General features: G+C 50.7%; 6 protein-coding genes across 9 annotated transcripts; 4 read left to right on the top strand and 2 right to left on the bottom strand.

Moving 5' to 3' along the window:
* The first annotated feature begins 2,616 nt into the window (after nt 1–2,616).
* Nucleotides 2,617–6,831, top strand: LOC6591632 (alpha-mannosidase 2x). The gene is made up of 4 exons (XM_026992200.1): nt 2,617–3,060; nt 3,162–5,196; nt 5,269–5,812; nt 5,882–6,831. Exons 1-4 carry the CDS (start codon nt 2,617–2,619, stop codon nt 6,657–6,659), a joined length of 3,801 nt encoding a protein of 1,266 aa, XP_026848001.1. The 3' UTR covers nt 6,660–6,831.
* A 1,408-nt stretch (nt 6,832–8,239) lies between these two features.
* LOC6591630 (DNA replication licensing factor REC) lies at nt 8,240–17,333 on the bottom strand. The gene is made up of 2 exons (XM_002017161.2): nt 15,040–17,333; nt 8,240–8,932 (listed from the first exon to the last, which is right to left on the bottom strand). The coding sequence occupies exons 1-2, from the start codon at nt 17,304–17,306 to the stop codon at nt 8,533–8,535; spliced, it is 2,667 nt and encodes an 888-aa protein (XP_002017197.1). The 5' UTR covers nt 17,307–17,333; the 3' UTR covers nt 8,240–8,532.
* Nucleotides 9,888–15,044, top strand: LOC6591631 (nose resistant to fluoxetine protein 6). 4 transcript variants are annotated; one of them, XM_002017162.2, is made up of 8 exons: nt 9,889–10,390; nt 12,063–12,358; nt 12,996–13,161; nt 13,223–13,926; nt 14,002–14,195; nt 14,257–14,597; nt 14,670–14,812; nt 14,871–15,044. In XM_002017162.2, the coding sequence occupies exons 1-8, from the start codon at nt 10,327–10,329 to the stop codon at nt 14,973–14,975; spliced, it is 2,013 nt and encodes a 670-aa protein (XP_002017198.1). In that variant the 5' UTR covers nt 9,889–10,326; the 3' UTR covers nt 14,976–15,044. The 4 variants fall into 4 exon arrangements, with proteins under 4 accessions (XP_026851173.1, XP_002017198.1, XP_026851172.1 ...); XM_026995372.1 differs by having other exon boundaries at nt 9,888–10,390; nt 14,257–14,812; XM_026995374.1 differs by lacking the exon at nt 9,889–10,390 and having other exon boundaries at nt 11,523–12,358.
* Nucleotides 17,334–17,662: 329 nt separating the features above from the next.
* Nucleotides 17,663–18,513, bottom strand: LOC6591629. Its single transcript, XM_026995378.1, has 2 exons — nt 18,087–18,513; nt 17,663–18,013 (listed from the first exon to the last, which is right to left on the bottom strand). The coding sequence occupies exons 1-2, from the start codon at nt 18,511–18,513 to the stop codon at nt 17,730–17,732; spliced, it is 711 nt and encodes a 236-aa protein (XP_026851179.1). The 3' UTR covers nt 17,663–17,729.
* A 194-nt stretch (nt 18,514–18,707) lies between these two features.
* Nucleotides 18,708–20,815, top strand: LOC6591628 (pickpocket protein 28). The gene is made up of 4 exons (XM_002017159.2): nt 18,708–19,047; nt 19,107–19,209; nt 19,266–19,558; nt 19,621–20,815. The coding sequence occupies exons 1-4, from the start codon at nt 18,733–18,735 to the stop codon at nt 20,647–20,649; spliced, it is 1,740 nt and encodes a 579-aa protein (XP_002017195.2). The 5' UTR covers nt 18,708–18,732; the 3' UTR covers nt 20,650–20,815.
* Nucleotides 20,816–21,171: 356 nt separating this feature from the next.
* On the top strand, nt 21,172–25,695 carry LOC6591627 (importin-5). Its single transcript, XM_002017158.2, has 5 exons — nt 21,172–21,303; nt 21,919–22,068; nt 22,137–23,231; nt 23,295–24,648; nt 24,716–25,695. The coding sequence occupies exons 1-5, from the start codon at nt 21,223–21,225 to the stop codon at nt 25,351–25,353; spliced, it is 3,318 nt and encodes a 1,105-aa protein (XP_002017194.1). The 5' UTR covers nt 21,172–21,222; the 3' UTR covers nt 25,354–25,695.
* Nucleotides 25,696–26,532: the final 837 nt, after the last annotated feature.

Raw genomic sequence — 26,532 nt, 5'->3', positions numbered from 1 at the left:
GAGGGCGTCGGAGAGCTGCTAATGAAAAGGAACCGCCAGAGGAGTGGCTTGGGGTCTGGGACAATGCTTTTCATTTGCATCGTGGTGCCAGGTGCTGGGACATCGTTGGGGACTCCCCCGTTTACCCACCTTCTTCCCCCTAGCCCTCCACTTAGCCTTCGACTAATTGAGGTCTGAATTTGGATCGCACAGGAGCGACACTGGCACAAAGCGATCCACATTCAGCGCTCAAATGCGCTTTAAATTTATTATAAAATTTAATTTAATATTTCAGCAAGGGGCACACGAGAAGGGGGCGTTCAGGAGGGGGCTAAACGGTGCGGTGCAGGGGCAGAGTGGCTCTCGAGCGCTAAAACAGATGGAAGATAATGCTTTTTCTGCGTGTTAAACCGAAATAAAAACATAAATTATGCCAAACACAGAAACAAAAGTAAATAAATCATCAAAAGGGGTGGGGTTGGGGGGGGATTGTTCAATTGTTTTTTGTGGTTTTTAGCGCAGGGCTTTCAACTTTGTTTGGGATATACCCTGACAGCTTTGGGATAGATTGTAGGTTTTTGAGTAGAGTTTGTGAAGCACGGAATACGGCCTTGAGCGGAGGACTTCGAGGAGGTCTCTGGCATCTCTGGATACAGATATCTGGCATGAATAAGGCTAAAACCCTTTAGGCTTGCTATAATATCGAAATCAGATTCGTATAATAAACTGAAATGAGTTATTTAGAGAAAGTTTCTAAAGGAAAAACCATCTTAAACCTAAATAATAAGTACTTCCAGAAATCGAAGCGCAATTATCCAAAGAAAACGAACGTTTTCGACTCTCAGAGGTACATATATGTAATGTGCTCTCTAAACGGCCCCTAAGCCCCCGTTTTAGTTCGAAATATAGACAATTCCAGTTACAGACGTTCGAGGCAGGGTATCCCCAGCTTCGTTGTGCCGATTGCATCGTTTCTTTCGCTCCTTTTTTGCGGAACTACTTAAACAAATTTTTGTGTTTGGTTTGTTGGCTATTAATTTATTTGCCTGACACACACAAGCAGCTGGGGCGAAATGGAGGCAAAACCGTGGATGGAGGAGCACGGGCCTGGGGCTGGGGCCGGGGCTGGGGCTGGGGCTGGGGCCGGGGCTGGGGCTGGGGCCGCGGCTGGGGCTGAGGCTGGGGCCGGGGCTGGGGCTGGGGCTGGGGCCTTGCAACTTCAGGGCAAAAGTTTGTGGGGGAAAACTATGAATTAATTTCATCATTGCAAAAAGTTCTTCTGCTCTGCCAACATGTGAAGAGTTTTTGATTGAGTTTTCGGTTTGCACAAACTCTCTGTGTGTGGGGGAGGTGTGTGTGGGGGGTTGTCTGTTCGTTAGCTGCTTGCTCTTTCTGTTTGCGAATCCGGAACCAGCCCCCCGTCCCATGTACAACCGTATGTGGGACGACGCCAGAGAGGGAAGGACGTTCAACCTTTGACTTTAGCGACACGAACATTTGTAGAACATAATCGTTAATTGTTGTTTGAAATGTGATCTCAAGGGAACACACACACATATTAATTATGCAAATCGGCAGGAGCAGGGCCTGCACCGCATCGAGATTCGATAAGCTTAAGAGAGGAAGCCTCTGAATGGCCCTCAACTTAACCGAAACAATAGGGAACACCTACCTATAACAGCCCTTGGGATACCCTTGTGTTTCTAGGCGTTTTCATAGGGCGGACACTTGCCTTAGATAGAGAAAGATATGCATAAGAGAAGCCCCATAGAAAGCTTTTACTTCGCTTAAACTCTGGAGTTATCTGTTAAATATAGTTGTAAAATTTAGCATTTTCCATTTTCCATGTCGATGTGCAAATTGAATTTCGAAAAGCATCCTTACACCTCGGCTCGCCCGCAGACTTTGGCTTATCCTGCAGCCAGCACGAATGTGCCACAAGCATTTTACACGTGCCCCAAGCCAGGGCATGCCAGCATCCTGGGGCCTTAATTAAATTCCCCACAAAACACACATTCCCCTTCTCGTCCGCATGAAAAATGCAAAACACTCGAGGGATGTGTGTTACGGGGACAGGCAGCAGAAATAACTGGCACTAGAAGTAGAGGTGGTAGTTGAAGGTGGTAGGTGGAGGAGATAGATAGATGTATTTTATTACCCAATTGGAAGTGGAGATTATCTTTAATCTACTCGTATTGCAGGGGTCGGGCTCCCATTAACATTTGCAGCCATTCCACTTAATCCCAAAGTGCCTTCAATGGTCGCAAAAGAACCCACAGAAATCATTCAAGCTAAGACTGTTGAAATTATAGAGAAAAGTCGCTGGTACCCTTCGGGGTATTCAAGGATTCAACCATCCCTTACTCGTAATCCCTAAAACTCGCGTTGGAATAGCTCTTGAAATGATTTGTGCGTACATTTTGAAATGTTTGTCATATAATAATTGAATACATACATAATTAATTACATACACACATGACGAAAATTAAAGTTGATTTCTCTGGGAAGCACAAGAATTACACGAGACTGTCGATGGATCTCAAGACCTATCCCCTTCAAAATCTTTCAGATGTAGAACAGCGTCGGTCCGAGGAAGACGCGCAGCAGCAGCAGCAACGCCTCAGTCTCCTGGCCAGGATGTCGTTCAAGCTGTTTCGACGCGGATCTGCGCGGTGCATTGGCCTGCTGTCGGCCTTCGTGACGATCCTGCTCTGCCTCTACTACATCTCCATTGGCCAGCCCAATCCGACGCCCCTCTCCGATAGTGGGTCCCCCACGGCGGCGGGGCTGCAGCGCGGAGTAGGACCATTTGGAGGAGGAGGCATCACTGGCATCACTGGATTCAGTGTGCAGCAGCAGCAACAGCAGCAGCAGAAGAAGATTCATGCAGCGGGCATCGTGTCGAACCAGAAGAGATCCTCCGAGCAGAAGGCGGAGGAGGTGCCAGTAGAGCAGGAGCCAGTGGGGGCCGACTCGCACGTGGAGTATGCCAGGGCCAACTGGGGCGACAAGTGCTACGTCCTGCTCCAGAGCGACACGAACATAACGGCCAACGAGGAGCACAGCAGATTCGACTTTCAGGTAAGGGGGGGGGGGGGGGGGGGGGGGGGGGGAGGGGTGGCTGGAGGGCCTAGACCAAGACCAATCAAAGGAATTCCAAAGTAATGCCGTCTGTCTTGCAGCCTGAGTGGATGCGATCGAAGGAGTACTGGGACCGGGGCTTCGAGGAGCGCTTCGACGTGCAGAAGAAGGATAAGCAGCGTCCCCCGCTGAAGATCATCGTGGTGCCGCACTCGCACAACGATCCCGGCTGGCTGAAGACCTTCACCAACTACTTCCAGTCGGACTCGCGCCAGATCCTCAATCTGCTGGTGACCAAGATGCAGGAGTACAAGGACATGACGTTCATCTGGTCCGAGATCTCATTCCTGCAGCTGTGGTGGGACCAGGCCCATCCCACCAAGCAGCGGGCTCTGCGGCGCCTCGTCGACTCCGGCCGCATCGAGATCACGACCGGCGGCTGGGTTATGACCGACGAGGCGAATGTCCACATCTATCCGATGCTCGACCAGCTGATCGAGGGCCACCAGTGGCTGAAGAACAACCTGAACGTGACCCCCAAGGTGGGCTGGTCCATCGATCCCTTTGGCCACGGCAGCACCGTCCCCTACCTGCTGTCCGGGGCGAACTTCGAGGGGGCCATCATCCAGAGGATCCACTACGCGTGGAAGCAGTGGTTCGCCCGCCAGCAGATGGGCGACTTCGTGTGGACGCCCTACTGGCGGACAAGGGGGGCAGTGGGAGCTGTCGGAACAGATGGAGCGGCCGGAAGCCTGCTCACACACAACATGCCCTTTGACATCTACTCGATCAAGGGCTCCTGCGGGCCACATCCGTTCATCTGCCTGAACTTTGACTTCCGCAAGATCCCCGGCGAGTACACCGAGTACTCGGTGAAGGCGCAGTTCATCACCGACGACAACGTGGAGGAGAAGGCCCAGCTGCTGCTGGAGCAGTACGCCCGCACCGCCTCGCTCTTCCCGCACAACGTGGCCCTCATCCCCGTGGGCGACGACTTCCGCTACAACAAGGAGCGCGAGGTGGACCAGCAGTACCAGAACTACAAGAAGCTCATCGACCACATCATGGCCAACAGGCGGCTCTACAACACGGACATCAGGTTCGGGACGCCCAGCGACTACTTTGCGGCCATCAGGGAGCGGATGAGGGGCAAGAGCCCCGGCTTTCCCAGCTTCAAGGGGGACTTCTTCGTGTACTCGGACATCTTCTCGGAGGGAAGGCCCGCCTACTGGTCGGGCTACTTCACCACGCGACCCTTCTACAAGCTGCTCAGCTCCGAGCTGGAGCACAACCTGCGCGCCGCCGAGATCCTCTTCACGCTGGCGTACAACACAGCCCGCCAGGCGCGGCGGGAGAGCGCCATCAAGATCGACGAGAAGAACTACGAGAAGATAATCCACGCGCGACGCAATCTGGGTCTGTTCCAGCACCACGACGCCATCACGGGCACCTCCAAGGCGGCGGTGATGCGGGACTACGCCATGCGGCTGTTCGAGAGCATCCAGAACATGGTCAAGATGCAGGAGTCGTCCATTGAGCAGCTGCTGCAGAAGGGCCAGCCCCGCCACCACGGCTTCATCATCAGCGAATTCGAGCGGGACAACTTCAACAAGCTGCCCCGCAAGATGCCCATCCAGATGGTCAGTGGGGACGACTCCACGAGCACCGGAGGCGGAAGCTCAGGGGCAGGGGCCCCTTCTGCCGGAGGATCCATTGGCAGCTTCGTTTTGTACAACTCCCTGGCCCAGAAGCGCGTCGAGATCGTCACCCTGCGGGTCCAGCATCCGAATGTGAAGATCCTTAACCACGAGGGCGTCGAACTGAAGCACATCCAGATCAATCCCGTGTGGAACATCACGGACATCTACGACATGGTGCTCGGGACGACCACCACGGGCACCATCGGACGCATTCGCACGAGCACGCGGCAGTACGAGGTGATGTTCGTGGCCGAGCTGGAGGCCCTGTCCCTCAGCACGTACCGCGTCCAGGTGGATGAGGCCAGCTACAGGCGGAACATTGCCACCATCTACTGCGATGACTGCCACGAGGGCTCTGCTTCGGCGAGTGCCACGACGCCCGAAGGAACCACTGGCGCCACAGTGAACGATTTTGAGGTGCGGGCCAAGCCAGCGGGTGAGTAGATCTATCCAGATCCCTAACCATCGAAGAATTACTTAACAACATTCAATGTAAATCTGTGATTAGGCGACATCCAGCTGGAGAATCCCCACATGCGTCTGCTGTTCGACGAGAAGAGCGGCTTCCTGAAGACCGTCACGCGGAAGAACCAGCGGAAGGAGCTGATGAAGCCGATGCAGTGCAACATCAAGTTTGCCGCCTACCGCAGCGCCCAGTTCCACTCGGGGGCTTACCTCTTCAAGACGGATCCCGAGCAGAGCGAGGCCGAGAAGGATGTGCTGGAGGGCTACACCGATGTGCGGATCATCATCACCTCCGGACCGATTGCCAGCGATGTGACTGTGATATATGGCCCCTTCCTGGCCCACACCGTGCGCATCTTCAACACGCGCACGCACCTGGATGCCGCCATCTACGTGGAGAACGACATCGACTTCGAGCCGCCGCCCAAGAACCGCGAAACGGAGCTCTTCATGCGCCTGATCACGAACATAGACAACATTGCGGGGGCGCCGCTGCAGAAGGATCCCCTCAAGGAGCCCACGGACACGGGCACCATCCCAGAGCTGCCTGTCTTCTACAGCGATCAGAACGGTTTCCAGTACCACGAGTGAGTAAAGAATGGCTCAAAAAGTCCCCTATCCAACACGTCCAACCGCACTTTCTGTTCCTCCTTTAGACGCATTAAGGTGCCGGCCATTGGCATCGAGGGCAACTACTTCCCCATCACCTCGGGCGCCTTCATCCAGGACACGCGCCTGCGCCTCACTCTGCTCACCACCCACGCCCAGGGAGCGGCCAGCTACGAGCCTGGGCAGCTGGAGGTGATGCTCGATCGGCGAACCCTCTACGACGACTACAGGGGCATGGGCGAGGGCGTGGTCGACAGCCACCTGACGCGCCACAAATTCTGGCTGCTGGTGGAGGACATGCCGCGGGGACAGCACGCGGCCAAGCCGCCCGGCTACCAGGTGCCCAGCATACAGGGACAGATGCTGGCCAATGCGCTGCGATACCCGCCGAATCTGTACTTCCTGAGCAGCGTGGAGCAGCCGCTGGCGGGTCTGCAGGACCAGGTCCGGCTGCTGCCCAAGGGGGCACTGCCCTGCGACGTGCACCTGACCACCCTGCGCACACTCTCCGACCCGGAGCTGCAGCTGTTTCCGTCCGCCTCCGCTCTGATGGTCCTCCATCGGCAGGGCTTCGACTGCAGCGTGAGTGCCGTGGGGGGCAGGGAGCTGGGCCTGGACGCCGTCTGTCCGCTGTCGAACGGAGGACTCGGTCCCGTCCAGCTGGGCAAACTGAGTCTGCGCACCATCGAGGCCACCAGCCTGACGGGGCTGGAGCAGGCGAAGGAGAAGGCAAAGGAGAACTTCCGCATCCGCTCTCTGGCGGAAGTGAGCCTGCAGCCGATGGAGCTGCGCACCTTCAACCTCACCTTCAGCGATAGATCGTGAAGCAGTGGCATCTATTAATTGTGTATTTTATTTATTGAGTCTATTGTATTGTGTTGTGGCCCTGAAACCTAGTTTTAAGCGTAAAATACGACGAAAGTTCTCAGCTTTATTTAGTTCTCGTCTGCAGTTCTCTCTCCAGCAGTTTTTGAAAGTACAAAGCACACATAAACTATATTGATCCAACTCTTGACTGCCCATAGCAATGCATTCCGGTTTAGCCAATTCCCCACCCGTTCGCTCGTCCCGCTCCATAGATTCCAGGCACACGCTTTGAAGGGCAATAACCTTTGACTAAACACAGCCCACGCTAGCCTAAGGACTAGCTTGATTATAGCCGACAAATATTTAGATGCAAATATACCTCTATTATAGCCAGCAATTTAGATAAATTACGTATTCGTGTTCGTATTCGTGTTCGTTTTCTTTTGCCTTCGCATCCATTTGTTTAGACTGATTACTGACTAAAACCAAAGCGAATGCAAATATATTACGACTCTTAACTACTATCCTCAATCGCATGCACTCTAACCTTTAACCCTCTAACCCTTTAGCTCCTTAAACCCTAACCTTATGACTATGCAAACTGAATTGTAACCCCCTAGGTGTAAGTTTTAAATGAGAAACAGAGTAGCAAAAGGATAAGCCAAATATTAAACTAGCACTACAATTAGCAATGTTGTAAATAGACGAATACAAATTCAAGGCACGGTCAAAATAGCTCTAATATATTTACGATCCGATAGTCCCCCAGTTAGGCTTAAGGCCCCCGCCGCCCTCTCTAGTGTATCCCCGAAATCACCAGAGCTTTTCGAATAGTTACTACTACGACGACTACCACGTACACATGTAGACCTAATGCATTCAGAGCAAGCAAGACATCAACTTTAGGATACCCAGGACATACGTATAGGAGATAGGAATATATAGGAATACAAATAACGAAGACAAATGACCGAAAGACATGCGGAAATCAAACGACGAACATTTCAAACTGATACAACAAATGTTTTGAGTATTTATTTATGAAAAACTTATTACAATATATGTACGAGTATGTAGTTTTATGAATACCAGATAATAAAAAGTATTAAATGAAACCAATAACAAAGCGTCTTTTTATTGACAATGGATTAAAAATAGGTCTCCAACAGATGAAGTACTACGCCCGCGTAGATTGGAAAGATCTCTGATAGATCTATTGGGATCCCAAAGATGATACAGATACGAGTAGTGATATATTTTATAGGAAGTCCATTTCAATCTAGTTTATAAATTCTAGAATGTTGTTTCTGAACCAATTACGAGAAATTTTTCAAGAGGATGATCAAACAGATCGCTAGGAATGGGTAAATTATTTAAAGAGATCATCACAACTTCGGTAGGGAGATGACAAAGGTGTGTCATCAAATACTTTTGTGTATATATGGGATATATGGGGCTAATCAAAGACGTTCCTTCCATCTTTCATTTCTCACTTATTTATCCGTCTGATTATGCAGAAATATCGCATATATACTCCACTACATCTCTAGTTTAAAATAGAGTAAGTTGATAAATAACAAATTGCTCTAATACATATACAGGATATAGAGTGTTTATATTATTTTGAATTTTTCTCCTCAAAGTATACAACAAAAATGGGGTTTTTGACAGAACCAAAGAAAACTTCTGGGTATTGATGAGGCATGATCAAGGGAATCCCATTTGATAAACCAATCGGGGGCTACTGGTCCGTGTTGTAATCTCAACAAATTAACGCGGGAAATTGATAAAAGCGTAAACATTTAACGAGCGTAGAGTTCTACTTAGAAGCAACGTCCAGACGCCTCAACTTAAATAAATATCAATTACAAATATTGACACTGCCATTTGTCTAGTCCGGAACCACTTCGTACATGTTTACGCCCTTCTTGAGCAAATGTCCGCCCATGTTGGCTATCTCCACCAGCTGGCTGATGCCCGTCAAGATACCCGCTCGCGTCCCAATCTCCTTCAGCTCCTCGAACTCGAAGATGCGCCGTCCCAGCGCCACGGCCCGCAACTGCATCATGTGGACAAAGTTACGCAATTGAGAGGCTCTTCCGCCTCCTCCGACGGCGGCCACTTTACGCGAGCCGCGTCTCATCTCGCCGCAGCCTTCCGCCTTGAGACTGGTCTCGGTGATGCTCTCGGTTAGCAGGGCGATTACATCACGCACGTGTTGCGGCGTGACCACGTTGGACAAATCCAGACGCGCTCGGGCCTGGGATAAGTGAATCAGGCCGAGAAGTTGCCTGAAAGAAAGAGGCAGGCGAAAGCATTAGAGTGGGGTAGAACGTTCGTTGCTTAAGTCTTTCGTTTGGCGGTTCCACTCGTTCTATACCCTAGCAAGGGGTATACTCTTGTATCACCTGTCACAGAGTGGCGTATCAGTAAAGCAGTAAAGCAGAGCACACTACTGACACTACTCTTCTGTTTCAGAATATGGAAAAGATAATATCAATTCGCAAAAGAAAACAATTAACTTTGGTTACTATTGATTTTCCCTACCATTAGATCATACATACTCGCAGATCAGAGACTATCTAGTGAGTATTTGATGTTTCTTTACTCGATCGTTCTCGATTGTCTTGGTTATTTTCTATAATTAATGTTTAGGCTGACCCTAGGGCCCCAAATATAGCAAATTAGTTTCATATTTTGTTTTATGCAAAATCTACGCAGTTCTGTTAACTCCAAATACGCATATAATACATACTCGTATATGAACATTTGTTTACGACTTGTATATAGAAAGAGATTTTCCCTTCCTCTGCGTATTTGGCAAGTGGATTTTACAAAATCGCCAAACTTGTTTCGCCACAGAACTTTTTACGAGGTATGGTAAGTTATATCTTTGATGTTTTTTAAAGCCCTAGCGCCGTCTATGACCTAACATTCGTGGCTAATAACTGCCAACCAGGCGGTAACCGAAAAATTTTCATTTTCATAGTTAGTTGACCATAAATCTGTTTGGGTTGTGGGCGATTCCGGCCTGAGGCCTAAGGGCCTCATCAGCCAGCATCGAACATGTTCCAATGTTTTATATATTTGACGGAAACCAACGCATCACTCGGCTGGGGGGGGGGAAACCATTTGGAAACCATTCGTCTGGGCCCGACTTGATGATCATTGAGGCAACTGCAACTGCAGAGGCAGGGCAGTGACAGTGGCAGAGGCAGAGGCTTGAGGCTTTAACCAGACCCATCTGCTTGGGCCGCATTTCATTCTCGGCTCGCACGTCGTCGCAAACGGTTCACCAGCTAAGTGGCTCTGATCGGCGGTTCAGTTCGGTTTGGTTTGATTCGATTTCGGTTTTCAGTCTCAATCCAAGAGCTATCAGTGGCCAGTGGCCGAGTGCATTTCCTAACATTGGCATTGGCCAGACCAGACCCCTGCTCTGTGCGTGCATCTGCTTTGTTTTACTTCATTTATTTTGGATCGGATCGGATCGGTTCGGATCGCAGCCGTTGATGAAATTTCGTCTTCTTATTGTTATTAGTGCTGCTGCATTTTGTCTGTCGTCTCTGAGCCCACGGCAATTTTCGTTGGCGGGGTGACGAAAGTGCAAAGAGTCGCCCAAGCTTCCATTAATTAGAGAGTGTGTATTACGATTACTGATTGGATTGATTGGAGCTCGGAGCCCACCATGTTGCCACAGATCGTGTCTTTAGCGGCGATTTTAACGGCTGCGCAATGCTTTCAATTGAACAGTAAGTCGGCGTCGGGACTTAAGATTAAGTTGATTTATGGGCCCATAAAAATATTCTGATAATTGCTAGGAAGGGCTAGGTTTAATGGAGGAATGGAGATCTAACAATTAGATAAAGTCATGGGAAAGATACCAAAGAATGGAACGGGCAATGGGAATGATTTTAGGATTTATTACTTGAATGGTCTTCAAAGGGATCATTTCATGGGGGATATTCGTTGTTAAAGATCTTTTATGTTCCTATGTGAAACGATAGAATGATATTATACCAAAAGGGGCAGACAATGAAAATTGTGTTATGTGGTTATAGGAAAAATATCAAGTAATCCGAAGAAAAAGTTAGTGATAGAATTGGAGAACCAGAAGAGGCACAAGAAAGATCTAGAATCTTTTGGAAGAACTTTTTTTTTTGTCTCCCACTGCAAAAACAACATACATGTCGCGGGCTTGACACGGCACATTGATGCTCGATACAAGGTTTAGCTGATAAGAGTTTTATGATGTTGTTCTTGTGGCTGGTCTGCTCTGAAATTTAAATTATTCTTTATAAATAAATGATTCACGAATATATTGATGAAAAAATCGTAAAGTTTTTAGCCTGCATTAAAGAATAATAAAGGAAAAATGATGAACAAATTAATAAAGTCATTTAAGAGCACTTAAAAGGGTGATGAGATGGAATGAGCCATAAGAAAGGGCCGGAAACAGATAGAGAATTCGTAAGGATTGAAATCTTAGGGTTACGAAAAGAATCGAACGGCCTTTCCAAATGAGTTCTTTCCATAGAAAAAAAAAAGGAAGATTAAGTACTTTCAGATTGTTGGCTGTAAAATTACCCCAAGTGTGAAATTTTTATCGCGAAATGATGAATTGTGGTTAAGAAAATGCTAAAAGCAACACAAAAGCAATTAAAGCATACGATTAATTTGAATTAAATGAAGTAAAACTTTTTACGTAGTTCGTTTTCCAGAGTCTAGCGAGTCTAATCGCTCTCTCTTTCTCTAGGGGGAAATACTAGTCGTCGTATCACATAATCCATTACGGTGACATCCGTTAAGATCGCATGCTATCGTATGCTTGTCAATCGAACGATCCAACAATTGAACGTTTTAGGGAGCAACGATAGGATTGCCCTCTCATCTACATCTCCATAAGCCTCCTCCGCCCAGTTGCGTGTTCTCTCCGGCAAAAGTTCCCCAGCCAGAAACCACAAAAAAAACATCTCCAGACTGGGCATGATTGGACGTTATTTATATTTGAATGAAGCAAACAATTAACTCAGACGAAGCGTCGCCTGGAATCTGACAAGAGATTGAGGCTCTTCATCAGCAAAACAATTATCGTCTTACACTTGAATCTTTGTTTGTTTGTTTTTCTCCACCAATTGGAATAGATAAAGTTATTAAAGGTATATGCAGCTTGTGGGGTGGCGGGGATGCAAAACAAGTTCAAAGAAAACTAGTTTCCTTTCACTTGAATTAACAGCCATTGAACCCCGGTTATGGTTCTAGCGAAAAAGGATCTTCCCAGGCAAAAAAACAAAAAAAACTAGTTTCTGATGAGCCTCTTAATGGGCTGATTCATCCGAATGATTCTACATATATTCTGTTTCTTCAACTGCCTCATCCCCTTGCGAGCTCCAATATGTTGTTTCTTCGCTTCCTGTTTTGCAGTGACGCAGTTCTATGAGATGCCGCAGCTGTACGACTTGGACGACTACGACCGCTGCATGCAGGAACTGGATGGGGAGACCTCCAGCTACTGCTTTGTCCGGGCCCAAGTCCAGCCGGATGAGTCGGTGGCCGCCTGGCGAGCCATCGCCGAGATCTCGCGCTACGATCGCCATCACTTCGACCATCGCCAGCTGTACTTTGGCCTCTGCCTGAGGGAATGCGAGGCCTCCCTGGCCGGACTGGACGACGCCGAGCTGGAATCGCTGCTGCCGGGTCTGCTCACGGAAAATGAGAAGGTGAGACCATCAGCATCGGATTGTGGGCCATTTAATTCAATCTTCAAACACGATTTTGAATTTATTGCGATATTGCCAAACTCCTCTCGGGCCAAGGCGTCGCTCGTAATGGCCGATCAGCCACCAAACGCCACACAAAGCACAGAAGCTGTGAAAACAGTTCAAAAGTTTATTCAACTCGAAATCAGATTCGATCTGGGGGAATTTTTAATGGGCCAGCAGCAGCAGCAGCAGCAGCGCCTCTGTCTCGGGCCTTCGGTCTGCCTCTGAATTCGTGATCTGCATCTGCATCTGCATTTACCTATAAATATTGCATAAATTACTCGAATGCACGGGAGGGAAAATCCGCTGATTAAACGTTGGATAGATGATGGGCAAATGGGAGACGGTGTGGCCGATGCCATTGATCCAGTGGATCGATGCCATCAAAATGCATTCACGATGGCTGATTACACAAAGCTGACTTGCTGTTGATCGTTGGGCGTTGGTCGAAAATGGAAATGGATACCAATCCAATCAACGCAAATACATTTCTTTCAAGGCCAAGGGCTTGGGATAGATTCGGGTCTGGGTCTGGGTCTGGGTCTCTGTCTGGCATTTTGATGGCCCATTCATGGTTATCTCTGTCCCCATGCAGGTGAATGTGTACCTGGGGCTGTTCGCTATGGAGGCGCAGAACCGAGAGCAACATCAGCGGCTGACGAGTGCCTGCCTCAACTGGCGGCTGAAGCGGCGAGGATTCAGTCTGCGGGCCAAGAGCGTGGTGGAATACTGCGATGAGGCTGGACGAGTGGTCCAGGATGGTGGGTATTCTTTACTCTTCACGTCGGACATAGAATCATAGCCTTAACATAATCCCTAAAGATGCCTGGAACTTGACATTCTATGGGCTACTGTGCGGTCTGATGGTTCTGGCCAGCTTGGGCAGTCTCGTGGATCTCTTGCTCAAGCGGCGGCGTCACGACAAGATGCTCAAGGAGCGGGATCACTACAAGACCCCACCCAAGAGCCTCGCCCAGCAGCTGCTGCTCACCTTCTCGGTGGCTCGGAACTGGTATCGGCTCAACCAGGAGCCCAACGGCAAGATCGGACGCGAGCTGCGCTTCCTCGACTGCTTCAAGTTTTTCTCCATGTTCATGGTTATCTTCGCGCACACCAACTGGGTGATCTATGAGAGCGCCATCAGCAATCCCCAGGATCCCGAGCGTCTTTTACACACGGCCGCGGGCACACTCCTCGTCTCCGGCTCTCTCATCACGGTCACGTTCTTTGTGATCAGTGGCCTCCTTCTCACCATCAACTGGTTGGCCGTGGCGCGTACGCTGCAGTCCAAAGCAGAGTCCTGGACCTTTCTGCAGTACGCCGTGCTCTTTGTCAAGTTCAACGTGTTTCGCTACATTCGTCTGACAGTGCCCTATGCCTTTGTTCTGCTCTTGAGCGGCGTGTACTTTGACACTGCCGGAGGGCCGCTCTGGCGGCACATCTACGAGCGGGAGCAACTGGCCTGCCGTCGTAACTGGTGGACCAATCTCCTGTACATCAACAACTTTGTGCAGACGGACGAGCGCGTAAGTGGATCCAACCCGAGCTGCTAAGGAGCTGCTTTTGATGTTTGCTTTATTCCCATCCTGACATCCTGACAGTGCCTGCTCCAGGGATGGTATCTGGCCGCGGACACGCAATCCTTTGTGCTCAGCTTGGTGCTGCTGATGCTGGGCCATCGCTTTGCCAAATGGAGCAAGCAGCTCTACGCGGTGATCCTGGCGATCTTCATGGCCCTTCCTGTGCTGCTCACGTACGCCCTGGACTACTATCCGATCTTTGTGCCTACGCCGCAGTAAGTTCGAGTCTCTTTTACACTCTCACTCTTTTCAATGCCATTCAATCCTTGAAACCAGAACCCAAAAGGACTCGTTCATTGGGGATCGCCAGTTCACGGAGTTCTATACCTCGTCGCTGATGAACTTTGGCTGCTATTTCTGCGGAGTTCTGGCCGCCTTGGTCTACGACCAGCTGGCCCTGAAGCAGTACAAGTTGCGGGAGTTGCGCAGCTTCCAGCTCCTGTGGTTCGCCCTCATTCCGGTGGGCATCCTCTGGCTCTTCACCGCTCACCCCATTTTCCAGCACTACTATGTGGCTCCGTCGGCCATATGGGGCGCCATCTACGCGGGGCTGCAGCGGAACCTCTGGGCCTTTGGTCTCAGCATCTTTATTGTGGGCATGGCCGGGAAGGTCGGCTGTAAGTATCCTCGAGGGATACGGTTTTCCGCTTGGATTCTCCGCTCATATTGGTGTTTTGTTTGCTTTCCAGGGATCTTCCGCAAGTTCGCCTGTCTGCCCATCTTCCGTATACTGGGACGCCTCACCTATGGAGCGTTCATCGTCCATCTGCTGGTGGCGCGTATCGTCCTGGCCACCGTGCGGGAGCCCATCTACTTTGGCACCGGCATGATGGTGAGATGGGACCTTAGACTCCGTTCAGCTTTCCTTATTCCATTTTTCTCTTCCACAGTTTGCCTTCATCTTCTTCACGATGACCGTGTCGTATCTGTGCTCCTTCCTGCTGGCCATCTTCCTGGAGCTGCCCGTCTCCTCCCTCCTGAAGCTGATGCGATAGCAATAGTTCTCTCGAAGTAATTTTAGTTGTAGCATTAGTTAACTTAAATTAAAGACAATCTTACCCCGACCCAAGCTGGCTCTGCTCGGTATCCTCCCCTCCTCCAGTCCTACCGCCTTCGCGCAGCTTCATGAAGAATCGCACGATGGAGCGGCTGGCCGCCTCGTTCAGCAACGGATTCACATTCTGGCGGGCATAGGCCAGGAATTTCTTGATGAGTATAGGTGGCAGGAGATCCAGTTCAGCGTCCTCCTCCTGCAGCTCGAGTCGCTTGTCCAGATCGTAGTCCTGCTGCATGATGCTGTCGTTGTCCTCGCTGTCGTCATCGGTCCTCACATCGTAGAAGGTGCCCTCGCACATGGAGTCGCTGGTCTTAGGCTTGAGCGCATAGCGCGCCGCGATCTGTGCGCGCTTCTTGGCCCCCGCGTGGAGGGCGCGCACATGAGCCGTCAGGGATATGTCGCGCACGACCGAGGGCTTGTCCAGCAGGACATACACCAGATGGAACTCCTTGAGCAGGGAGGGCACGATGTGGATGTTCTGCAGCAGGTAGCGCCCCTCATCATACTGTCCTCGCTGGGGATTCGCACAAGCAATGATCGAGGGCTGGGCCAGGAACGTGGAGAAGGCGCCCGGCAGCGGCATATTGATCTCGCCCGACTGCATGCACTGCAGGAGCACGGCCTGCTTCGAGGCCAGCTTGTCCACATCGTCTAGGGTGCAGTGGCCCGGACTGCTCGCCGTCATGAGGCCCCCGGCCTGGAGCACGCGCTTGTTTCGTCCCGTGAAGGTCGGCCCCAGTCTCTGGGCGGATTGGGCGCCGCGTTTTCCGCTAATGTGCGAGCCTCGCTCCGTGATCTGCGCGCAGTTCTGTAAGATTTTGGACTTGCCGATGCCGGGATCGCCCACAAGCAGCACATTGACCCCTCCAGCGCCGCCTCCGAGAAGGGAGAGCAGACAGGCGGCCTTGGGCAGCTCGTGGCCATGCACCTCGGGAGCCAGGGACTGCACCAGCAGCTTGAAGCTGTTCGGCTCCGCATTGATCATGGCAATGGCCTCTAGGTCGCGCTCGCTGAACTCTCGCTTCTTGTGGCGCGCATCCTGGACGCTCGCTGCCTTGAGGTAGGCCTTCAACTCGTTGGAATCCCCTGCCACAGATCCAGTGGCGGTGGTCACATCTTCGCCTAGATCGCGCAGTTTGAGCACTCCGTTGACGACTATCTCCTGGCCCACGTGGACGCAGTCCACCAGATCGTGGCGCAGCTCCACATCTATCTCCCCAGGAAGTATGCTGTCATAGTCCGCGATTAGCGACAGACTCGACTCCTCCAGGCGAACGATCTGCTTGGCCGAGATGCGCGTGTAGGGCGAGCTTCGGAGCGGCACAAAGCTATCCTTGGCCACACACTGCGCCTGCTTGCAATGGTAGGGGCGGGGTTGGAAGGACCCACGCTGACGCATCGCCTGCTCCGTCTGGCACCGGGAGCAGCGAAACGATTGCCAGGCTATGCTGTACGTTGGTTCACCCACGCTGCTGACAATGCCGCGGACCGAGAAGAACGTGTCCACGCGGTCGGCACTAATGCCGGTCGTTAGCTCCACTGGCGTAAAGTCCTCGGGGCGCACGTAAATTTTTCGGGTGCGGGTCGGCGGAGGCACATACTGCTCCAGGCTGGACTGCTCCAGGGGGGCTGACGTGTCATTCGCGTCCAAGTTGTGATTGATCACTACCGTGTGCATGGCCACGGCCAGGGTGGACAGGCTGCGCTGTGGGTGCTCGCGCAGATCCTCCGCCAGCCGGGGCCACACCTTCTTCAATTGCTCGTCGTGGACGATGCCGAGGGCGGGCAGCTTGAAGAATCCCTGCTCTCGTATCCGCACAAAGTCGTACTTCTGAGGATTCCGCTGGTAGTGTGCCTCCACGGCAGTGATGCGTTTGGCCTGGTCACTGTCCTCCGTGTAGGTGTCGCGCAGAAAGTACAACCGCCAGCCGGGACAGGCCTTCGGATTGTCAACCGCTATGCTCTGCACTTGCAGGCCATCCTCTGGAGCTGCATAGTTCTCGGGCCGGAGAAAGCTGCAGTCTAGGTTGGTGTCGCGACCGCGCTTACTGGCCGGACGATTCCATCCTCTTGCCGGAGGCAGCCGATTTTCAGCCGCCCCGGCGCTCGTGCCCGCCTCTGCCTCTTGGCCCGGTTGGCGATTCCCGCGTGCAGGGATGACGCGGCCATTGCGGCGGAAATAAAAGTAAGGCCGATAGCCTCCACCTCCACGACCACGTCCACGTATGAATCTGGAAGGCGCACGTCCACGCGGAGCCGGTGGATTCATTGAAAAGTGTCCTACAATTTGTACAAATTTACGCGCTTCAGATAGAGATGACATTTATGCAGTGACCACCAAAATATTTTAGTGAATCACTGTTGGAAAAGTAATCGATGTGTTACGATTTCGCACGCGTGGCAGCACTGGCATATTTGACTAATTAGCCGCTTCAAGAATATATTTATTTATCTATAGCGATTTTTGTAAGAATAGAGAAAACAAGACAGATTTAAACAAAAATGAAAACAGATAAAATCTTATATATAACGAGCTTTATACCCGCTACTCAGTCAGTATATATGTATGTGAATTGTATTAGGTTAGGTTAGGTCACGTCTGAATATAATTAAGGATTGTCCATATAAAAAGATGTATAGCTGGATTTATTCTAGTGAGTTTTGGTGGCACGATGTTTAAATATAATACTATCTATATATCTAGGGATTCATCTTGGAAATATTCTTTAATATTCTTGAGTATGGTCTTATATTGCCTCAGCTGCTGCGCAATTTCCCGCTTTTCGCGCATATAATACGACTTAGACATTTGCACATATTCCTCGCCTTTGAAGATGAACGTCGATACCTCTGTGGGGTCTATTGCCTGGTCTTCGACAACAGAAGGCTCCTGCTTTGCAGGGGGCTCTGAAAGTGGTATTAGCTCAACAGTGGTTCTCGAGCGTTTGGTGGAAGGTGGCGCAAGACTAATTTCAACTAAAAATACAATTTCCAGATCATTAGGTTTCCACATATGTATATGTAGCTTGTAATATATTTGATTACTTACTACCATTCTTAAAAGTCTGTGGCAGTGTTACCATGCGCTTGGAACTGCCTGTGGTTGACTCCACATTGTTGATGCTCAGCTCGTCGCTGTCGATCAGATTTATGAAGTAACTTTCCTGCGAGGATGTCGACGCCACTTGTTCAAGAGCCTCCGCCTCCTCCGGCTCGGGCGAACCTTCGTAAGGATATGGCACCGCCTCGCCTACTAATATCTTGCGATTCTTGCTGCACGATATGTATTTCTTATCAAAGTGTTCGAAGCACATAAACATTTTGTGTGGCGGAATCTTCGGGTGAACCCGTCCATTTTTGCGCCAGATTTGTGCACGTTCCGGCTGCTTGGGAGGGGCGAAGAGTGTTGTTGAGGTGCTGTCGTTGATAAGATAGTAATTCTCACAGTCCTTATAGGTACAAACTCTTGAAGCCATTTCTATTTTTTTTTTTCGTGTTTTGCTTAGCGTTGTATTTAGAGATGGGATATATCTGAGTCAGTCACGAACTAGAGCGAACTAGAACCAAAAAAAAAGTCGATACTACCAGCGAAGAAACATCGCAATTTACTCCACAAATACCAGCGGTCTGGCAGCCTAAAGTAACGGGATAAATGCTTCTTCACCCTAACATTATTTTGCAAATATTTATTAATCATGTTTGTGAGTGCCAAAAACTGTGCAATGGACAGCACCATGTCGACCTGCGACTCTGAACTGGAGAGCCACAGTGGTGGTATTGATCTTACCTCAAAGAAACCGCGCCAATCCGCTAACGTTGCGACCGTCTGCAAGGGATTCCTTACCACATATGAAGAATACTGCTCCCACACCTCCTTGCACGGTGTACAGTACCTGGGCGACCACCAACGTCCGATGCGGGAGAGGATATTTTGGCTGTGCGCCTTTCTGATCTCCATTTACGGCTGTGCCACGCTGATATCCAGCGCCTACACCAAGTGGACGGAGACGGTAGGGGATCTATTGCCTAACATCTGTAATTGGCCGTTGTTGATGGTGTATCTTTCCAGCCTGTGATTGTTAGCTTTGCTGAGAAATCAACGCCCGTGTGGAACATACCCTTTCCCGCCATCACAGTCTGCTCCGAAACCAAGCGAGTGCTGAAACCGAAAGGTTGGACAAATGATTGATTAACCAGTTACGTTGCCTAAAATGTAACCTTTTTCCAGGCGAGGAGACTTCGTTTGCGGATCTTTACAGTCAGTTCAATATTGAGATGCGCTCCTCGCGCGTTTTCAAACCGCAAAACATCACCGCCCTGGAGATGGAGGAGTTTCGAACACTTCTTCACGTGTGCAACACGCAGTTAATTGACCAGGCCATGCCGCTAATTTCTGGCGATGATGTTGACTACTTTGATGTGCTGGAACGAATGCTGCCCCAGTTCGATCGGTATTTCTTCTACTGCCGCTGGCTGAGCCGCTTTGGTGAATGCGACAAGTTCTTTCGGAAAACGCTCACGGTGAGCGTTAAGAAATCTGACTAATCCGCTCTTTAACATTTTCTTCCGTGTTATTCTTTAAGGAGGAGGGCATCTGCTACACTTTCAACGGGCTGAGCGCGACCGACATCTACCGGGAAGACACCTACCAGTATCGGTACAGTGCCGGTGCCTTGGACATGGAAAACATCAGTTCACACTCGGCCTGGTCGCTGGAAACGGGCTATGATGTGGAGAGCGATGTGGTAACGTATCCAGCTCGCGTGCTCAGTGCTGGGGCTCGGTCGGGCATCTTTCTGGCCCTGCAGAGCTTCAAGCAGGAGGTGGACTACGCTTGCCGTGGTCCTGTGCAAGGATTTAAAGTTCTACTACATGCCCCGGACGACGTGCCGCAGGTCTCAAAGCAATTCGTGCGCATTCCCATGGGCAAGGAGGTCCTCATTGCGGTCAAGCCAAGCATGATTACGACGTCATCGGGAATTGCCGAGTACCATCCGCTGCGGCGGCAGTGCTTCCTCAGCCATGAGCGGGCCCTGCGCTTCTTCAAGATCTACACCGAGTCCAATTGTCAGCTTGAGTGCTTGGCCAACTTCACGCTGACCAAATGCGGCTGCGTCAAGTTCTCGATGCCCAGGAATATGGATATGCCGGTGTGTGGCGAGGACAAAATCTATTGCTACGATCGAGCCGAGCGGCAGCTCCTCGTGAGGGAGTTCCATCGCGTGAAAGCACTGAATGCGGAGCGAGACGCTCCGCGGGGAGTAGAAACGGCGTGCAATTGCATGCCGGCGTGTACTTCTCTGGCCTACAACACGGAAATCTCGCAGGCGAACTTTGATCTGGAGGAAATGCTGATTGCCGAAGGTGACACAGATTTCATGAAGGAGTATGCCGGCTCCCAGATGTCCCGGCTCTCCATCTACTTCAAGCAGGACCAGTTTATAACCTCGAAGCGGTCGGAGCTGTACGGCATAACCGAGTTTCTAGCCAATTGTGGGGGTATTTTCGGCCTCTTCATGGGCTTTTCCATACTCAGCCTGGTGGAGATGATTTATCACTTTACCCTGCGTTTCTGTACTAATATGAAACACTTGGTCAAAGTGGAGGAATAATTCATACATATGTAATTCAGATTTTCCCTGTCCCTGGACCACGGCAATGTTGCCCAGGGCAACAGTGAAAATTCTTACCTCAGTTTGTTTAATTTATTTTATATTTATATTATGTGTTAAATATCTGTTGCATTCAAAAATATAGCTCATTTAATTTAAATCTCAACCGACAGTTTGAGATGCAAATTGGTGGCGGCCCTGGGTGTTTTCGCTTGCGCGCCAAAACTATCGTATCACAGTGGCCTTAGTGCTGCCACATGCGTGAAATTTACAATTGAAATTGCCAGTTTCCAGTCAAAAATAAATGAATTTCTACAAAAGTTATATTTGAATAGCACTTTAACTCATAAAATAAGTCAAGTATCACCCTCAAAAGGAGCAATAAAATTGAAACGCACAGAATACAACTCTGCTCAGAAAATTGCGAGATTTTGGCAACCCGGCTTCCCGTCTTCTATTGTTCTGCCCTGCTCTTTTTTAAGGCGGCCTTCGTCGCGTGAAGATTGTGAAAATTGTGGTTTTCTAATTACTTTTGTGTCAATTGCAATTAATTTGATTTAATTACAACACAACATGTCTGCAGACCAGGCCCAGTTCCAGCAGCTCTTGGTTTCCCTGCTATCTACGGATAATGATGTGCGCCAGCAGGCCGAGGTGAGTGGCTCGTGCTTGAGAAGGGTGGCAGTGAAGGAGGGGGGATCAACAAGAAAAATTGAATTGCAGCAATTTCGTGATGCGCAATATGCATATTGGCGTGCCATCGAGTATACAAAATTGGGCACAGACATTGCCTCTTGTCTGCGATATCCCTTTTGTTCGCAGGCATATTTTTTCCTATTAAATTTGTGCCCTGAATCATCCGCACACAAAACGTGTTTTTGCTCTCCCTTTTGACGCCACATTCGCATGTGTGTTGCGTCTCTTTCGGATGAAGAGCGATAGCGAGAGAGACACGAATCGGAGGAACAAAGCAAAATACCATTTGAGAATTGAACAATTTCAAATTTTTTATGATATAAGTATGTATTTTTCGGGCAAACGGAAACAAAGAGCAGGTGCAAAAGTGCGGTGGAATGACGCATTGGATAGATGGTGGATGGGAAAATGCAATCTGTTTAATATTCCGTGTTGATAAGCGCCGTGCTCGGCGGTCGAGCACATGGCAACGCCCGCCGACCTTGAGGCAACGGCTCCACCCACCTGGAAACCAAATCTGTTTTCGTTCGTTATTCACGTTTCGGTTTGCTTTTTCTGATATTCCGATTTCAGGATGCCTACAACGCCCTACAGCGGGATCTGAAGGTGACACATCTTCTGGCCAACATCCACAATGGGCAGCAATCCGAGGAGGCCCGCCAGATGGCCGCCGTTCTGCTGCGTCGTCTCTTCACTACCGACTTCCCAGATTTCTACAAAGAGGTTGGAAATGCAACTGAAAGGAGTTCCTGAAAGAGTGGTTTTCTAATGAAATTTCTACCGCTCCGTAGATTCCACCAGAGTCCCAGAACCAGCTGCTGCAGCAGATTCTGCTGGCCGTGCAGCAGGAGGTGACGCCCCAGCTGAGGAGGAAGATCTGCGAGGTGGTGGCCGAGGTGGCGCGCAGTCTGATCGACGATGATGGCAACAACCAGTGGCCGGATATCCTGCAGTTTCTCTTCCAATGCGCCAACTCGCCGACGCCCCAGCTGCAGGAGGCCGCGCTGCGGATCTTCACGAGCGTTCCATCGATCTTTGGCAACCAGGAGACGCAGTACATTGATCTGATCAAGCAGATGCTGGCCAAGAGCATGGACCCCAGCTCGGATCCTGAGGTGCGCATCCAGGCTGTGCGCGCTGTTGGCGCCTTCATCCTCTTCCACGACAAGGAGAAGGAAGTGGTAGTGTACAAGCACTTCAGCGACATGCTGCACCGGATGCTTGTCATCACCGGCGAAACTATCGAGGCCCAGGACGACCAGAGTCTGCTTAAGCTGCTGATCGACATGACCGAGAGCTGTCCCAAGTTCCTGCGGCCCCAACTGGAGTTCATCTTCGAGATCTGCATGAAGGTGTTCAGCTCAAAGGACTTCGAGGACACCTGGCGTCATCTGGTCCTGGAGGTGATGGTCTCCCTCTCCGAGAATGCTCCTGCCATGGTGCGCAAGCGTGCGGAGAAGTACATCGTTGCCCTGATCCCCCTGGTGCTGCAGATGATGACGGATCTGGACGACGACGATGACTGGTCGACCACCGATGTAGTGGACGATGACGATCACAGCGACAACAATGTGATTGCCGAGTCCTCGCTGGACCGCCTCGCCTGCGGCCTGGGAGGCAAGATGATTCTGCCCCAGGTGATGAGCTCCCTGCCGGCGATGTTGAGCCACAGCGATTGGAAGCACCGCTTTGCCGCCCTCATGGCCATCTCGTCCATCGGCGAGGGCTGCCACAAGCAGATGGAGGCCATACTGGATGAGGTGATGTCGGGCGTGCTAAACTTCCTGCGGGATCCCCATCCGCGCGTGCGGTACTCCGCCTGCAATGCCATCGGCCAGATGTCCACGGACTTTGCCCCAATCTTTGAGAAGAAGTTCCACAGCCAGGTATATGATCGCACATAAACGAAATCTTGAAATGAATCTGATCTTTGCCTTGTCCTCGTTTAGGTGATTCCCGGCTTGATGCTGCTGCTGGACGATGTGCAGAATCCCCGTGTGCAGGCTCATGCCGGCGCCGCTTTGGTCAATTTCAGCGAGGATTGTCCCAAGAATATTTTGACACGCTATCTGGACGGGATCATGGCCAAGCTGGAGGCCATTCTAAACTCCAAGTTCAAGGAGCTGGTAGAGAAGGGCAACAAGCTGGTGCTGGAGCAGGTCGTGACCACCATCGCCTCTGTGGCGGACACATGCGAGGCCGAGTTCGTGACCTACTACGATCGCCTGATGCCGTGCCTCAAGTTCATCATCCAGAACGCCAATTCCGAGGATCTGCGCATGCTGCGCGGCAAGACCATCGAGTGCGTGAGCCTCATCGGACTGGCCGTGGGCCGGGACAAGTTCATTGGGGATGCCGGCGAGATCATGGACATGCTGCTGGTCAATCACACCGAGGGCGCAGAGCTGGCCGACGACGATCCGCAGACCTCTTACCTGATCACGGCTTGGGCACGCATGTGCAAGATCCTGGGCAAGCAGTTTGAGCAGTATCTGCCCCTGGTGATGGGCCCAGTGATGCGCACCGCCTCCATGAAGCCCGAGGTGGCAATGCTGGACAACGACGAGGTCGAGGACATTGAGGGCGATGTCGACTGGTCGTTCATCAATCTGGGGGAGCAGCAGAACTTTGCCATTCGCACTGCCGGCATGGACGACAAGGCCTCCGCCTGCGAGATGCTGGTCTGCTACGCCCGAGAGCTGAAGGAGGGATTCGCCGAGTACGCCGAGGAGGTGGTCCGCCTAATGCTGCCCATGCTCAAGTTCTACTTCCACGATGGAGTCCGAACAGCCGCCGCCGAGTCGCTGCCGTATCTGCTCGACTGCGCCAAGATCAAGGGACCCCAGTACTTGGAGGGTATGTGGCTCTACATTTGCCCCGAGCTCTTGAAAGTCATCGTCACTGAACCGGAGCCGGAGGTGCAGTCCGAGCTGCTCAATTCGTTGGCCAAGTGCATCGAGACCTTGGGCCCGAACTGCCTCAACGAGGAGGCCATGAAGCAGGTCCTCGAGATCATCAACAAGTATGTCCTGGAGCACTTTGAGCGCGCCGACAAGCGTCTAGCTGCCCGCAACGAGGAGGACTACGACGATGGCGTCGAGGAGGAGCTGGCCGAGCAGGACGACACCGATGTCTACATCCTGTCCAAGGTGATTGACATCACACACGCCCTCTTCCTGACGAACAAGGCCCTGTTTCTGCCAGCCTTCGAGCAGGTGGCTCCGCACTTTGTGAAGCTTCTGGATCCCAGTCGTCCACCAACCGATCGCCAATGGGGTGTGTGTGTCTTTGATGATTTGATTGGTGAGTGGAGAGCGCGGAATATTGGATCCTATAGAATAAAATGAACATATCGTTTTCAATGTTGCAGAGTTTTGTGGCCCAGCCTGTGCCCCGTACCAGCAGATCTTTACGCCAGCCCTGCTGCAGTATGTGGGCGACAAGTCACCGGAGGTGCGCCAGGCTGCTGCTTATGGCTGCGGTGTTCTGGCCCAGTTTGGTGGCGAGCAATTTGCGGTCACATGCGCTCAGATCATTCCATTACTGGTGCAGGTCATCAATGATCCCAAGGCCCGCGAAATCGAGAACATCAATGCCACGGAGAACGCCATATCGGCCTTTGCCAAAATCCTCAAGTATAACAAGTCGGCGCTTTCGAATGTGGATGAACTGATTGGCGTGTGGTTCTCCTGGCTGCCCATCTCCGAGGATCCCGAGGAGGCCACCCACATATATGGCTACATGTGCGATCTGATCGAGGCCAATCATCCTGTAATTCTGGGCGCCAACAACTCCAATCTGCCGCGCATCGTCTCGATCATCGCCGAAGCGTACTGCACCAAGGTGTTGGAGGCCACCAGTGCGACCGGTACCCGTATGCTCACCATCGTCAAGCAAGTCGAGTCGAATCCCGATGTGATGCAGGCCTGTGCCAGCAGCCTGAGTGCCGAGCAGCAGCAGGCTCTGCAGGACGCCTACCGGGAGCTGGCCAGCAAGGCGGCTGCCTAAAGAGGGGATCATCACCATATAATCCATCCCCCCACTTTTGGATCCATAAAAAAGGATGGAAGGAGCATTACTCTCGTTATTATTTTTTACTCTTGCCGACAGTATCGTCGTGTGTCGGCAAATGCATTAAAAACTATGTTAAAACAAGGATCCACACACATTTTTGTGTGCATCCATCCATAGAGTTATACAGAAAATGATTCTATATATACATTGTGATTTCAATCAAAACTCTTCTCTCACGAAGACAAAAGTCTGCGACTTCTTAGAATTTGACATGTTGAATGGATGGAACCCATTGCCATCATCAGAAATACAAATTCCAATAGATTATTTTCGTTATTCAAGTTATCGTGTTATATACAGGATATACATATATTGTATATTTGGCCAATAACCACGGCCACCACCTCTCTTCCCCACATACAAAACTCTCTCACACACAACACACCCACGAAAGTCAGGATGTGAGCGTCGTCCGAATCGAACGAAATGTAATATGCATTCAAATGATAAAAATGTATTTTAAAAATCATTAAAAAGGTCGAAATAAATATCAAGTAAAACGAAATAATTAATAAAAACTATATTTCAAAAATATTACATTAAGAATGTGCATCGCATCATGCGATGAGATGTTCTCAAGCGTATTTCAAACGAATCGGAACCACAGTTAAAACTACTCGCAACGCTCTTCGTTCTGTTTGGCCCTTTGTTGTTCTGCGAATCCGGCTGTTCGACGGGCGGCAGCTGAAAGAAAACGGAATGCAAACTAATACGAATTTGGGCAATGGATTTGGCTGCCGCCGGTGGACCATTCTACTGGTACTTTTGCTGCTGCAGCTTCAGTTTCTTCAGCTCCAAACTGACTCTGGCCATGGTGGCCGAGTATTCCTTAATCCTTAATGGCAGTGAATATCTCCTGGGTTGTGCGCAATGCCGTGGCCTTTTGGGCATTGCCGCAGAACGTATGGATGTGAGCTGTGGGGCCACTAGGTCCGTGTCGGGTCTCCGCTGGGCGCCGTCGGTTTAATCAGTCAGATATCCTAGAGTGGATGGCCCACACTCTATGGCATAGAACTGCTCGCGACGCTCTTTGCTCAGATTGGCTCTTTGTTCTACTTAAAAAAAGTTATTAGTAAAGTTCATGCCGCATCTGTCTCCAACATTTGCTTCAAT

The sequence above is a fragment of the Drosophila persimilis genome, unplaced genomic scaffold (assembly GCF_003286085.1).
Source record: "Drosophila persimilis strain 14011-0111.01,24,50 unplaced genomic scaffold, DperRS2 tig00000000-arrow-pilon, whole genome shotgun sequence".
NCBI lineage: Eukaryota > Metazoa > Arthropoda > Insecta > Diptera > Drosophilidae > Drosophila > Drosophila persimilis.
Note: the sequence above shows the minus strand (reverse complement) of the source record. Positions and strands in the feature narration are given on the sequence as shown.